Source organism: Manis pentadactyla, chromosome 3 (assembly GCF_030020395.1).
Source record: "Manis pentadactyla isolate mManPen7 chromosome 3, mManPen7.hap1, whole genome shotgun sequence".
Lineage (NCBI taxonomy): Eukaryota > Metazoa > Chordata > Mammalia > Pholidota > Manidae > Manis > Manis pentadactyla.
The window spans coordinates 84,522,147-84,538,375 of record NC_080021.1 but is presented as its reverse complement, the minus strand read 5'-3'; the positions used below and the strand labels follow the sequence as shown (position 1 = coordinate 84,538,375).

The following is a 16,229-nucleotide window of genomic DNA, read 5'->3' as shown; positions in this document are numbered from 1 at the left end:
TGTCCACAATATTGCTTTCTTTCACAGCAACTGGGAAAGGTATCTTTTTTTTTCCTTTTGCATTATCAAAGAACTTGTGGAAAGATAGTTAGGAATGGGCGTTCTCCAGGACCTCCAAACACACTGATTGCTGCAAAGATCCTTGTGTTCACAAGGATGCACCTTCCTAAAAACTCAGTCCAGGCTAAGTTCATCCCAAACGAGGTCCCACCATTGGACCGACAAGCTGCCTCTGGCCCTGATGCTACTGCCTCAACTGCCACACTTACTTGAGCTCAGGGTCTTCTTTTTCTTCCTTCATAGGAGTCACTTTGACACCACCTTTCCTGGCACGAGGGCAGCCGGACAAGCTGAAATGTGTACCCAAGAAAGAACAAAACAAACCATGGGGTCTCCCTGGCCACTGCTGTGGACATCCTGATTCCCACCCCTCAGAAATGCGATTCATCCTACCTTCTGTGGGAAGCATAGTTTCCAGTCACATGCCCTGAGCCGTCACAACCTGGTGTTGGACACCTGGAAAACACAGGAACAGAGCGCGCGCCGTGTGTTTGCAGTGAAGGGAGGGACTGCGACATTCACACAGAACCAGACGAGTGAGCTGCTTTTTGTGGCACTCAGTCTGCTTAAGAATAATTAGGTTTGGCTGGTAATCCATTTTTAAAGAAAATGTTAAGCTATATAACTACTGCATGGTGCTTGATAGACAACATACTAGCTGTTATTCCACATGCTATTTTCTTTTTTTTTTTTGTAAACCTTATTTTGGAAAGAATCTGAAATTCAGCCCACAACCTATTGCTGGGTATTTGTCTTCATCATGCAAAGTTCCTAACTTCGGCTTAAGAAAAGAAGTTTTCCAAATTGTCTTCAGGCATAATTTATTTTTCTATGATTTGCTCCACTACCACGATAATCCATTAAATTCAGAAGAACAACAGTGGTGTATGTGACTCCGGAGATTCAGTGCATCAATACCGTTGCCAAAGAACCTAAGTCATTTGCACCTGGTCTGTTCTGCCTCATGGCCCAACCTAAATGATCTTTTGGGAAATCGACCAATAACTATTATTGACAATAACTATATTCAATGATCAACCATTACATTTAGAATGAGGAGGGGTGAAAGAGGAAGGAGAATCTGCTGATCAGGAATAGGTTTCAAAATACACAAGAATGCAAAAATTTATGAAGATTCTGATATTTTTGTTTCCTTTTTAAAATCCCCAATACAAATGAAAACACAGGGGCTGTCATAAAATGTTTGCATTTCTGAAGGTTCTTGAAGACATTTTGTTTGTTATCATTTTACTGTACGCTTACTCTGGCTCAGATTTCTACCCAAACAAGAGCTTGGAAAAAATAATAATCCAAAGAAAAATGAGAATACTATCCTTTTCTTAAATGCTAGCCCACAACTGAACCTTCACAGAAATGCTTTTATATCCAATCCTGAGTCAGAAAATAGGATGGAAATGCTGGTTTGAAATGAAATATAAATTCAGCATATACCTCTTCAAACTAACCAGAAAAACTTACATGGAGTCTTTAATCAGCCATGTAAAGATAATGTGTCTTCTATATTGTAGGAAAGGCTAGGATGCTAGTCTTTTTTCTGTTAACATTTTTAATAAAATAGTGGTTTACTAGCATATTGCAATTATGAAAAAGTCTATGGAAAAGTCTGTGCCAAATGCCCTTGTTTTGGAATCCTCCCTGAGTGTCTAAGCAGGAGGGTAATAAAATGTGTCTTTTTCTTCTTTGTATAGAAAAAACCAAGAATGTTATTTATTAGATGGCCCTATAAAATACTTAAATACTTAATATTGCTATAGGACCTCTCAAGCTATATATTTGCAATGTATTATCAACATCTTTTGGTAGACATAATATTTAGAAAAATAGGAGAACTGATAGCTTTTATTAAGATATGGCAATGTAGATGTTTAGAGCAATTGAATAAGATTGAATAAGGAAGTGTGGAGTCCAGAAGATTGAGTAAGATTGAGTAGGTATACCTGGGACTTGTCTCCTTCCAGTCTGTTAATTATTGGTCTCTATTTAACATTCTTGTATTTCAGTCCAGAAAGGTTTCTGGTACTAAAATTCTGAATGTTAATATGTTTAATATCACATCTTCTTTCATAAGCTTATTTTCTGTAACTTTTAGATAAAAATTTTAGACAAGTTAGGAACTGGAAATGCTAACAAAATATTAAGAAAATGTAGTATCTGAAAATTTACCTGTGATTTAGACAGCAAATGTTGATTCGGTTTATACAACTGTTTTATCACTAGACTCAGTAACATTTTCCTAAAATATTATTTGCAAATAAATATCATTAATTTTGTTATGTTATTCCTTATCATTTCTAAATTTATGCCCTATTATATTTTTAAGGGGTTTAAGGTATAACTTATTATTCTATATGTAAAAAACAAGGTATGAAAATAAATTTGGAATAAAAGGAGGTACGAGTAGGTAAAATAAATAAGCAAGTAAAAATTACTATACATGTGACTTTGGGATTTTGTGGATTAGGTAGAAATGGGCCAAAATTGTGTTTACCACCCAAAAGTGAAAGGTATATGATTCAGAATGCCTATAAAGTGAAATATTAGACAGTTTTCTTAAAATTAGATGATAGAAACACTTTGCCACACCTTCATAGATCTGATTTAGTATAAAATACTGAAATCAAAATAAAAAAAGAACTGTGTTTAGCTATTAAATCAGTGCTTTAAAAAATATCGTAAAATACAAGACCTACAAAGCAAGCAAGCTGATGAAATTAAGTTACAGTGATTTGGTTTTAGTCATTTGAACATTTTGGTAAAAAAGTGCATTGGTTATAATTGAGTCAGGCACAAGTTATATGTGCCAGTGACCGCATGGGTCCTGAATGATGAGGGTCCTGCTGCAGTGGACAAAGGGCAAGGAATCGCACTTCCACACTTACTTAAGCTCCTGAGAGTTAGCAGCCATCAGGGACTTCAGAGTCTTATCTGCTAAAGGACATCCAGAAACACTAAAGAGTGTAGGAAAAACAAAAACACAACACTGACATATAAAACCCAACTCAAATGGCTTCTGGAGTTTGTGAACATACATTACATTTATTGTGACTAGGGATTGGGAAATAAATAACTAGGCTTGAATATGGCTTTGCTACTCTAACCATTCTGGGCTTATGGATGCCTCAATTATTTCTCATAGTCAGGTTTGCTATTTATCAAATGAAAGGCTTTACCTCACTGAGACTTCCAGACTCCAGAATTCAGGATACCATGATTACTGACATGAGTCCTTTCCCACTGCATCACCAAGGGGTGGTGGCTCAAAGGTCTAAACCAGCTCCCAGGGGGAAAGCAAAGCACATCGATGGAGGTGAGTGGAAGGATTGAGTGCACTGTTTCCTCTGACACCTACCTTGATTTCCATGCACAGGACAGAGAATGCCATACCCCACAGTGTGAGTGGTCAACCCTGTCACTCTGTTACCTTGGTCTCACTTCAGTCCTAAAGCTGGACAGAGCCAAACCCTGAGCTTTTGGTTTGCAACCTGGACCACAGGGTCAGAAAGTCATTTTTTTAAATCCCAAATCATGATTTCTATACCACATAAATAAAAAGACTAAAGATTTAACTAAGATTTATTCCTGAAAAACAAAACAAAAATCCAACTAACTCATTCTCCACTCACTGATGCAAATAATGTCTTCCTAGAATGGGTAAGAATAAGTATTTAAATTAGAACAAGATGGTCTGGGTTATTAGGTACCTGCGATGGGAAGCATAGTTTCCTGTGACATGGCCACTTCCATCGCATCCTGGCGTTGGACAGCTGGGTCAATAAAAAACATAATTAATGTCAAGCTCATTTCACAGATTCATTTGCTCTGTCTGGTTACCAGGTAGCTTCTTTTCAAGTTCACTTAACACATTCTAAGACATGCAGACACTAGTGAACTAAAGTTTTATGTTACATAAGAACCAGTAGACTAGCTAAAAGGAACTGGCATGGGCTTTAGTTAGTTCTCAGCATCACATCCAAGTCTGTGATTCATATGATGTAAAAAAGTGATGCTAAAATTTATGTCCCAGTGATGTGAGTCAGCAATCAGTGATATTTTATTTCTTTGAAAGTATAAATGTCCTAAAAAATAAATGTTATACACCCATGCTTTATAATGATAGTGACTCATAAGAATACTGGCACCAATTATATAATAGATCCCAGAAAGGAATTTTTGTAGCGTTTGTAAAGAAAGGCAACATAGTAACTTCATAAACATCTTAGAAACTGTCTGAAAAGCTTCCAGAAGCCTATATATGACTGATATATACTGAAATGTATATTGACACTTTAGATGGGAACGTTGCTGGCAGTGCAGAAATAGATAAGAAGTTTAGTTGACAAAGCTGGTGGTGAGTTTCATCCAAAGTTTGACCCCAAGGAGGACAATTGCAATTATTAAGGTGGGCTCTCCAGGCTGCCGCCCAAGACCAGAGCATGCTGGTGCATGTCATCTCTCCCTTGAAGCTGGTCCCATTCTGGGCATCTGATGTGTTTTAAAAGTAGCATAAGAAGAGAGTCATTCTGACCAGTTTTGCTTCTATGTTAATAGATTCCTTGGTTTCTCAGCCCTCTGATGCTGCTCCAAAACCCCTCACCTGGAGTGAGCAGGTTGACCCCTGCTAACTCAGTGCTGTTTGTGGCGGTGTTAATAATCAGAGAAAAATCAGTCACATCATTAGTGCCTCTGGTTTTCTCTGACATCCTGTCTAAAGTAAAGGCTTATCTATATGTGTAGAATATAGAAATTGCCCTTTTGAAAGTACATTTGGATTGACAATCCAAGATTTTCTGAAGTTCCTTTTTTTTTTTTCATGTGAGCTACTCTCCAATCATTTTCAGGTAATCTAAAGAAACTGTAAGAGCTAGAACATTTCCATCTCTCAGAGAGATGTTTGATTTCCAGGGCTTGATCTGAGCAGAATCACCTAGCTCTTCCCCACCACTCTCCCAGATGGGATACCAGAAAGTGTGGAAGCCATACAGATATGAAACCGACTAAAGAAGAAATGAACACTAGCATTTGAGCTGAGTTACCTTGCAAGTGCCATTCACCCACTAAATGGATGAACATTACACAATTGAACATTACATTATAAAACTGCGGTATTCAGAGCTTGAGAGGTGATGTCATTGCCTTGGAATTCCACTTTGGAAATGCACCGCCACCTACTGTGCTAATACAGCATTGCATCTTTTTTTCTTTCTGTTTTGAATTAACTCCTGTTTGCACAGCCAGGAGAGGAAAAGACATGCCGATGATTTTTAAACCAGTCAGCTACAATTTACTTAGGAAAACAATAATAAAGTGTGAATTTAATTAGTTGCTAATTAACTTTTTTAAGTTTAGTGGCAAAGAGGTCAATGAATATAAGGCTGGAGGCTGCGTTGTGGCGGGCAAAGCTTCTGTTTCAGATTCTGGTAGCTGGCTTAAATTACGAATCTTCAGTGAAAAATCTTACACAACAACATGTGGCAATACCAGTTAGGTGATAGATTCTGGGTAAGATTGTAAATGAAAGAATCAAAATTTAGAGAAAGGAAACTAGCTTAGTTCACTCAGTAAGTGGCGCTCAAACACCAAGCAAATTTATGCTAATTAACAACATAAAAAAAATAAAATTCCAGGCAAGAAGTATTTGGTAAGAAGTTAAAGTACCTATATCTGATAGAAAAAAACCCAAAACCTCAAAAGGACAGGATGCACCTGTACAGGATTGACTTTTACAAAACCCACATGCTAACACAGGTTCACATAGATAAGTGGCATCCATGGAGGGTTCACCCATCTGCAAAATGCGGTGGGAACCATGAGGTCTCTAGAATTAATCAATCATATTAAGTAATCATATAAATATATTATCATACATTAACATATTACAAATATATATTAATCTATTACAAATGTGTCATATGTTAACCCTATAAATTCATCATAATTTCCTAGGAATTAGGGATTATATTCCAAAAATTTTTCAAAAGTCTTTTTGCAAAACTTTTTCTTTTGCATTTCCTTTGCACTTCCTTTGATGAGAAGTGCCCATTACAACAGAATCATAATTCACTTCTCTGTCCAAGATGGTAATGCAGGTTAATTATCAATCTTTACACTACATTTAGTTTGGAATGACTCTGACAATTTCAAAAAATCTACCTACAAAGGATAAAATTTTGCCATTTTTGAAAATATTCAAAATAATTTACAGAAACAAAATCCATAAAAAGATTTGTAAAACTGGAAAAGCAGCTCCATGAAGGAGACAGTTATGGCTGGTCTCTTGGGGCAAAATGGTGTTAAGTGAAACTGAAGCTCTAGTAGGTTTGGTACTACATCGTCATTTTGCTTCAGCCGCCAAGCTCCTGGTGAGTATTAAACTCATTGGAGAGCATGCTAATTTGAGTGAATAATCTTTGCATATGAAGTCTATAAAGAATTCAGTCTAAGATTATTTAAAAATCGCCCACACCTCAACACAACAAATGGAGAGAGTACTAGGAATAATTTCACGGAACACTTTCCACATGCAAGGCCCTGAAATGGAAACTGAGATGTTTTCCTTGCTCCGAAATCACTGTCCATGTCGTTGGGGAACTCAGAGGCAGCATGATAAATATATACTACTGGTGTGGATATGGAAGGGAACAAAATCCACAAGACACCTCTGCTCTCCTGGGGCCTCTGCTTTAGGGAGGCCATCTATAGAGAAAGCAGGGAGATGAGATGTGTGAGAGCACTGGGTGGGAGAAATGCTGGAGGACAACAGAAGATCTGGAAAGGGGCCAAGGGTGTCAGGGTCAGGAGGCCCCTACAGTAGCCCAGAAGATCTCCCAGCTGAGTGACATTTGGGAGGAGAGAATGGAGCCCTACAGAGATGTGGGGGAGGAGCGGAGTGAACAGCAGCTGGAAGGCCCCGAGGCCATAGGGGAAAAGCAGGGAAGAGGGTGGAGAGGGGGCAGGGTCCTAGGGAAGGGAGAGCTCATGTGGACTGTGGGAAATGGGCCCAGGGGTAAGGCCAGCCCAGAGTCTGTGCATGGACATGGTTCTACCACTGAAAACTGGGAGCAGTGAGTGTAGATAGAGGAGAGATGGGGGTCCAGGACTGAGTGCTCAGGCATTCCCATCTTTGGAGGGCAGCCCAGGAGTCCAGGAAGGGGTAACAGGGAGGTTGGGGAGTCCACAGGTGTGGTGTTAACCCCAGGTAGGGTCAGGGTGCTGAGGAGGACAGAGCAAGCAGCTCTGCCAAGTGCCACGACCCAGGTCAGTAGGACCGAGGGTGCAGATGGGGGCCTTGGACAACTCAGGAACGGTTTTGGTGGGAAGGTGAGAGTGAAGGCCCGACTGGGAAAGGTTCAGGACAGAAACTGAGTCACACAGTAGAGACCACTTTCTTATGTTTAGCTATAAAAGGAAGGAGAGAGAGAGGGTCAAGGTGGAAGCCAGGTCAGGAGAGGGTTTTTAATTTTTTTATTAGAAAAATGTAAACATATTTTTAAGCTGGAGATTCAGAAAACAGGGTATAGATGCTGGTGCCTGACAGAAAGGTTACTATTTGCTAGATGCTCTCATTAATGGGCAGTTTTAAATGTATCTGTGTATAAATATAATTTTTTATTGAAGTATACTTGACATACAACATGTTGGTTTCAGGTGTACAGCACAGATTCAACATTTCTACACATTATGAAATGCTCACCACAGAAACTGATTACACTATCATTGACTCTGTTCCCTATGTCCCACTTTTCATCCCATGACTTATTTTAACTGGAAGTTTGCACCACTTTATCCCATTCACCTATTCCACCCTATTTTAAATGTTAAAATACTTTTATTTTAAATTAAAATAATTTAATCATTTGCATATGGAAAATATTCTCCTGCATTTCATTCTCACTCACTCTTGTTAAGCAGCTCAGCCAGGACCGTACCACCTGCTGAAGATATAAATGCAATAAAGAACTGGGTCCAGCCTCCTCTTTGCCAGGAAGGCCCTTCCTCCTCCGCCCTGGCTTCATGTCTGTCCTGATACTCCACCTCCCTGCACGGTAACTGGAGCCAAGGTGGAGAAGGGACCCAGGGCTGTCTCTCCGTAAACAAGTGTGAATCAATCTAATCCTAACAACCCGCAGTCAGAGTTCTTCAGGGTTAGCAAAACCGGCTGTGTGAGCTGCAGGCTACGGTCTTGGTTGCTGCCCCGCGGTGCGGACAGCACCTGCGATGCGTCTGCACAGGCCCTTCTGGGGCTCCACCTGGTGTGCCCTGCCCCGCCCCCCTCCACGTCCCACCGGCTGCCTGGCCTCCCTTATTTCAGAGACCTAATTTCAAAGATCGGGCCAGGCTTCTCTGATTTAACCTCTGAACTTCCAGTGGCATTTGATCTTATCAGATGCCCAGTTTGGGAACTTTCCTTGCTTCCAGCTCCATGGCAACCACTTGCCCACTTCTCCGGTGGTCCCAAACAAGCTCATACTGCATTCTTTGTGGGCTCCCTTTTCCCTCTGAGGCCCCAGAAGGATGTGGATGTGGGCTGGCATCCCAGACGACACACTGTCCTGTTCCCTCTAGGCTCCCTCCCTGCCTGTGGGGTCATCCCCCCACGGCCTTGCCACCAACCTCTACGCCAACATTTCAGATGACCTCCCCACCACAGACAGTCCCCAAGGCGTCAGCCTCACACCGCTCTTCCTGAAATCCTGCGTCATTTGTTTGCTTTCGCCCTGCAGCCTGCGCCTGCCCCTCCCCCGCAGCCGTCTGGTCCTCCTGCCCGCTGAAACTTCGTCCCTGTCGGGCATCCTGACCTCTGTCTAAGAACCTGCCTGCCGTTCTAATAGGCCTCTAGACTCTTCTGAGTCTCAGTACCGTCTGAGAATGTGAGGAAAACCAGGAACTCCCTGACCCAAAGAAGGGTCAGCTTCAGGGTGGATAAAGGTTGCAGGGTCCCACAAGCCCTGACCTGGATGTCTGGCATCCGTGGATGTCAGATTAAGAACTAATCAAAACATAAACAGTTCTAATGGTTTTATTTTGTTTTGTTTTCCAATCAATTAGAATTTCAGTTCTCTTAGCATGAGAGTATATCATACACTTCTTTTCCATAATCCTCTTAGTTCTGAGCATAGGTTTAGGTACATATAGGACATTTAACCACTGACTGGTTGAAATTGCCCTAAAACATTCCTAAAGTCAACAGTATAAGCCAAGACATTACTCAAAATTATGAAATGGGACTCTTAATTCCAGCATCTCTCAAGTAGGTCACGGCAGATTACTTACGTAATGAGTTCTTTCTTGAGATCTCTTGCATGGAGCTTGGGTTTAGGGCTTGGTATGGAGGCTTCCCCATGAAACTTTTTTTCCTCCAAATTATCTAGAGAGCTCACTGAGTCTTTCTGAAAAAAAAAAAACACAACACCCCAAAAAACAGAAGCATAGGAGGCATTAGGGATCCCTGGAAGGATAACCATATTTGAAATTGTCAGGGTCAATTTGAGTTTTAGTTTAAGGGCTTAGCTGAAATTCCTCATAAGATTTGTACACAAAATCAATAAGATAACAAGTATAAAGGATATATTCTGATTATAATGGATTATCCTTGGTGAAGAGTGAGAAATTATAATTCAGGCAGACACCTTTAAAAAAAGTTCACCTTTGGGCAAATATAACCACAGAAGAATTTCTTGACCTATAGAACCAAATTAATACTTAAAATATGTTTCAGGTTTTATCATATAATGAAGATTTGCAAAAGAACATAGGACTAGTTCTTTATGTGCATAGCATTGCAAACGAAATACTGAAAAAAATGAATCACAAATTTTTAAACAGAAAAGGAAGAAGTAAATTTAGGTTAAGAGAATGTCCTTCCTAATATACAAATTATTAAGACTTAAATTATTTGTTTAAATATGTAATAACTGAGTCCACAATATTTACGCATTCAACTTGATGTCTCTGGATAATTGTTTTTATTCTAATATCATTTCCTGTTTTTCTTAAGTTACTTCTTTTACTAAGTCGGTATTTTTTAATGCTTCTATTCATTGGATGGATTCTTGTTGGATTATCACTAACTTCCATGGCCTAACACTGATCTTGATTTCATAAAGTAGACATATTAATGCCTTCAAATCATTTATTTACCATCATATATATTATCTTAAAGAAAACTAATGATGGTTTTCCTCAATCACATAATTAGCCTACTTTCATCCTTAAGCTTATATCCAGTAAAAACAATACTTCCTGGATTTAATATGAAAATCAGATTAATTAATATAGAAACCTATATTCTAATTCTCAAAGGTACTGATCTATTTAAGGGGAGAAAACTATTTTTAATTACTCAAGGTAAATCTCATTTAAATAAAGAAAAAGATGGCAAAATATAATTTTAATAATCCTAAATCTATGCTCAGAATCAATGGAAAAGCAGAGTCCCTTGATCTCAGTCATAAAGGGAAATGTAATTTCTTTCTTTAACTTCTAGGTTAACAATTATTTTATATAAGACTATACAGTGGTAAACACATTGATATCTTAAGTACCATTATCTTCAGACCACATTAATAAAACCTGGTTTTATACAATTTATTTCCTTATATTATTTTTAATGCTAAATAATTCCATTTTATTTTATTGATAATTGTTTGAAAATAATAGCAGATAATAATGCAACATTTAAAAATAAAGAGAAATGGGTGCTTGGTAACAGTTGCTTACTAAGATACAAGGAGAAGTGCTATTTTAATGCTACTTCCATGGACTTTATAGCATGAATGATGCTTTTCATTTTAAGTTTTACAGTGTAAATGCCTGAAGTGAAGCAATTCCTAATGATAAGACCTTAAATCTGATAATACCACAATCCATTCTATTTGGTGCTATCTGGATTCAGCTTTGGTAGCATTTTCCACTATAATTTATAAAAGTCTTGGCTTTTAGTAAGTAGATACAAATGCTAAATCCAATACTGTCTCAATGTGCAACAGCCTGTGTTTTTCTGTTTAGATGCTGAGTCTTTCACAAAAATGGCCTAGAATAAAAAAGAGCCATTTTATTGTTTTCTTTATGCTAAAGTTAAGAACAAAGAATACCTAAGAAGGCATGGACATTTTATACATGAAATATAAAGATATCAGATATTGTTTGACTGCTAAATCTATATATAATGGATGGCAAGGGAATAAGAGATTTTGAAAGAAATTATCAAATGTGAAAGTTATTATTTGACTAAAACACATACAAAAATAATGCCTGTAGAATATATGATATTTAATTTGTGGTAGTATGTGGTAATGCTCTAATTGGATAGTTTTATTAGATATGACCTTTTAAATATTTCATATCTTCTTTTAAAAACTGTGGACTCTTATATATGCAATTATATTATGAAATAATTGCCTCTTTCCCATTTCTTTGCTTAGCATACTATTCCTGGAAACTTGCAGAGAGCATACGTATTAAAATACAGGTGATGCCACTAAAAGAATTCTTAATTTTGTTACAGGAGCATTTTATTTTGAACAAATTCCTAACTAGCACCCAGTAAAAAATAAGCCAATATAATTTGCAAGAATTTGTTCAAAATTTAAAGTGTCACTTTGAAAATAATAATCTTATCCTGTGGCTATGTAAGAGAGAATGTGGCATATATGTGTGTGTTTACAGAGTATATGGGCGCAGTGAAATTCCTTTAATGTACAGATGGAAGTTTATATTAATTTCAGTAAAGACCAGAACATAATGGTAAAATGAATAACAGATAATAGCATCTGGCACTTTTAACATTTTAAGCTCTGAAATCTTTGGAGAACTGACAGTTGAAAGAAACTGACAGCCCTAGCTATTTCTCAATACTTTCCTTTCACAATATTTTGAGTTTCTTCCAGATTCAGGATTTTTTTTTTTAGGGGGCATCTGGACAGGCTATTTCACTGAGAGAGACAGACAATATTTTCTGACAATTGCCACCAAAATTAAGCAACTGTTGTGCATATGAACTAGATAACAATGAATTAGAAATAATCACTCAATTTCTGTGTGTGTGTGTGTGTGTGTGTGTGTGTGTGTGTGTGTGTGTGTGTGTGTGTGTGTGTGTTTCCTATGGGCTGGGGTCTGGGAGGTGCTGGTGGTGGGCCTGTGGGAGCAGAATCAGATCCCATTCACAGTATACTGCCTGGGCCAGGGGCAGCCTCCTGGCAGAGCTCGTGGGAAACGGCAAGCATGGGCCAGTCCCTTCACCTGGTTTGTGAGGCCACATCCTGCAGATCAGGGTCAGGGGAAGTTCAGTCCTGCTGTTCTGAGAGGCACCATAGACCATTATTGCCTCCACCACACCTTGCCAAGTGCCATTTCATCACTATTCTCTTTTTTTCTTTCCTTCTAATTTTTCTCACTATTCCCTAGCTGTTGCTATTTTTTTCTTTTCCTCTTGTTCATTTCTCCCTTCTCCTTTTTCTTCATGTTAGGGAAGCCCAGGTGCATTACTTAATTTCTGTATGACCAAGGACCAATGCCCTTACCTCCCTGAGATTCAGTTTTCTCCTCTAAAAATATTAACAATAATCCTGCTTTTCAAGATAGTTAGGATAAAGAGACACTGTGTATAACAATCCCTTATTTTTATTCTAACTGAATGTGGCATCCCTCTGCTACCTTCACAATGAGGATATTGAATAAAATTTGCCCTTACAAAATAATAACTATCCAATATCATATTTTTTATTTTCCATATTCAGAACAGGATGTGAAAAATACTCTCTATCAGTAGAGGACCTTGGCATGGATAAAGGAACAAAGAACAAGTAAGAAGCTGTCCTAGGGATTCCCAGTGATTTAGAGGCACTTTTGTGTATGTCCCCATCATCTATGGCTTCACCAAGCCATGGGTCAACCATGCTCAGATAACTGTGACAACAGCATCAAGCTTAAAAAATTTTTGTCACCTCAAATGAAGGGTAAACACTTCAACTCCAAGAACTCACTTTGCATCTCCAAATCCTCTTAGTGACCTTGAATTTCCACATAGTTTCTCAATTTTTGATTCCAGAATACTTAGGTTGCAAATTGTAACAGTAGAAGTCTGTTCTGTCAGACCTGGTGTAAGAAAGCTGTTCTGAAAAGAGCAGAAATCTAATCTAAACAAATACATTTCTTCCCATAAATTTCCTGGGAAACAAAATGCTGTCACAGATATATAAGCATTGGATAAGGACATATCCCAGTTGAATCCATAAAACTGACAAGGTAAATCCAGAAAATATTGACACATTTCTGGATAATGTTTTTTGAAATTGTGCAAAAAATGAGATTGGAAATAAATCTCTCAGAATATAAGGGGTGCTATGTTGACATTGCAAGTGAGAGCACAAAATTGTAACTGATGTCAAATGACACAAGAGACCCTAAATGGAAATGAGATACCACTTGACACAAACTTGCTTCATTAGAACTCAGAGCTGGATCTATATGTCTGACACTGTGTAGAAACAGCAGGAAGTTTCCTGGTGCATGTTGACAGTAGCCCATTTACAGCAGTGACAAGAATGAGGACAGAGTCAGTCCCATCCTGCACCTGACACTGAGAAGCTCCCAAACACAGTGGGGTTTATCCTCGCAGGATTCATCCAAGAATAGGGGTACAGTTATGCTTACTCTGCAAAGCACTGTCCTTCATGTAACATGTGACTTTTACTGAACCCCCATCAGGACCTTGTAACCAGAATTAGGTTCCCCTCTAGTGGTGTGGAGTGGGACATGCCAATCAATGGCTGGAGATTAAGTTGTCTGTGAAATGGAGGGGTGTCCTTCTCTACTGCTGACTTACTCCAGGGGGGTTGAATCAGCAATCTGGATCTCACTGTGAGTGTGCTTCTTGACTACCTGCCACATCCTCCTTACTTTCATTCAGGATACTTTGTACAGAAGGATCAGTTAATGTGAATATTGACACATTTCTGGATTATGAAAATAGAGGGAAGTTGGGTGCAACTTCTGTTATTTTGCACAAGCCTGAAATGGCAGGGGGAATGTGGAAGAAGGAGGAGATATGTTTGCAGACTTGTGGGCATCACTTAAAGTAAACCTGCCTCTGGAATTTTATGTATTTAGTAGAGCCAAAAATATATTATTTAAGAAGTGGTTCTTCTAAATAGTATTATGATAGATTAATTAACCCTCCCTAAATACTTCAGGTGAATTTTAAGAAGCCAAGCACAATAAAATGACTAAGACAGTACGGCAGAATCTAGTCAGAAACTGCTGGTTTGTGAATCCCCGTCACCCTTCTCTGGGATGGTGTGGGCGATGGTGTCACAGATCCTCCCTGTGTCCTGGGAGGCTCCTTGAGGCACCCATCCCCACCACCCCATGTGGAGTGGGCCATTCCTTCCTGTCTGTTTCTGTGCCTGCTCGTGCCACTGTGTTATCAGTGTATTTGCTTACATGTCAGTTCTCCACCCAGACCAAGTATACGTATGGCAGAAGCATGTCCTGTTTGGTGCTGTGTCCTCAGGACCTATCTCACTGCCTGGCTGTGGGGACACCAGGAACGTATGCAGAAGGAAGAAGGGAGAGACGTGGGGAGGTGGCACAGAGAGGGAAGGGAAGAGGAAGGGAGGGAAATTGGAAACCACTCCATCTTGTGATCACTACTGTTTAGGTCAACTTATGCTCTGAGATATTCAAGCATATGCCAAAACCAAATTAGTCTTCCCCCAAAAGTCCCTGAACTTCAAAAAGTTGAAATAGGTGGGGCACCCTTCTAAAGAGAGTAGCTATTTCACTTCTTTAAATATATCAACTGGCAAGTATTAACAACTTCCCTGACATACAGTAAAACAGAATCACTTGCTATAATAAGTAGGGCCACAATTGCAATGATTTAGTCTAAATGACAGACGGTTCTGGCCATGAGTTCTTCATGACACTAAGTCATGGCTAATCAGACCAAAACCATGAAAATGAAGGCTACATGGACTCCTGCACAGTGTGACACCTGGCCAAGGGGGACGCCTCCTCTGAAGAAAACCAAACACGTGAATGCAGCTCCTTGACTTTGAGTTTGATAAACTTAGATACCCAATGTTGCTGATTCAATACCTTGGACAATGGTTCTATACAAAGGTGAGCTAACACAGGGCCTTCGCAAAACTGAGCACGTGGGACCTGATTCTTACTTGCTCCTGATTTCATCTTCTACGTTCCAGTTCAGAAGCAGCAGTGAGATGGCGTTTCAGCATCAGTGACCCTGCATGTTACAGGCTGCTGCATCCGAATGGAGAGAGGCCACAGTCTCTTAGGCAGTGCACACAGTGGCAGCCATAATGCAGATAAATGACATAGTATCTTAGGCAAGTGACAAAAGAAGTTGGATTCATTTGTCAATTTCTTCTGAAATTTAAAATGATCACTTTACCAACATCTAAAACAAGGTACAGCCAAACAGGAATGTGAAAAACAATTAAGGAAAACAGCTAAGAACACTATCTGATCATGCTTTGTCTTAAACTTCTGGACATATTGACACAATACCTCTTTCTCTTCCTCTGTTCTCCCGTGAGTTTTGCTATAGTTGACAGGAGTATCCCAGCCCTCTTGACCACAGAGGCTCTGGCAGAAAGCCCCATTGACCAAGATGCCACTTGCTTTGAGAGGGGAAGAGGAAGGAGGCGGGATAGAAGTGTTAGAGGAAGCTAGGGGCACAGCCTTGTCCAGGAGTCGATTTTTTTTCATGCTTAAGTCCAATGTGCCATTTTCATCCACTTCTATCTCTGGTCCCTGGTATACAACAGGAAACAGAAAAACACTTAAGCAGTTTGCAGTTATAGCCTGGCCATGTGGGGATTTTAAGGGATCGTTTTAAATGCAAGCTTTTATGGAAGTATATCTGATTTTAAATCTAGCTTTCTGATTTACTTTGGTTCATGTTTGATTCTTAGGCAGACTTTTTAGTGAGCAGCCCCATTAGTGAGCTTTGTGTTTCTGGGTTTAAATAAATCCTAATTTAAATAAGATGTTCCAAATACTAAATGCACAGGCTAAACCTATTATATATATATATATTTTTTTTCAAAGGTTAGCTTTAAATCTTCTTTTCTGGTTTGCAGAATTATCACTCCCAATTCAGCATTTAAAGCAGCCACACTTGAGTT

General features: G+C 39.1%; 1 protein-coding gene across 3 annotated transcripts in view; it reads right to left on the bottom strand.

The window, feature by feature from the left end:
• The window catches only part of LOC118908909 (suppression of tumorigenicity 18 protein), a 111,636-nt gene that overhangs the window by 17,831 nt on the left and 77,576 nt on the right, over positions 1–16,229 (bottom strand). For 2 of the 3 annotated variants that reach the window (XM_036878930.2, XM_036878931.2), the window contains exons 11-16: positions 15,610–15,855; positions 9,352–9,467; positions 3,783–3,845; positions 2,961–3,029; positions 454–516; positions 270–350 (exon numbers count right to left, since the gene is read on the bottom strand). In XM_036878930.2, coding sequence (XP_036734825.1) covers positions 270–350; positions 454–516; positions 2,961–3,029; positions 3,783–3,845; positions 9,352–9,467; positions 15,610–15,855 — 638 coding nt within the window. The remainder of the gene's footprint in view (positions 1–269; positions 351–453; positions 517–2,960; positions 3,030–3,782; positions 3,846–9,351; positions 9,468–15,609; positions 15,856–16,229) is intronic. The other variant, XM_036878932.2, reaches the window with a different exon arrangement.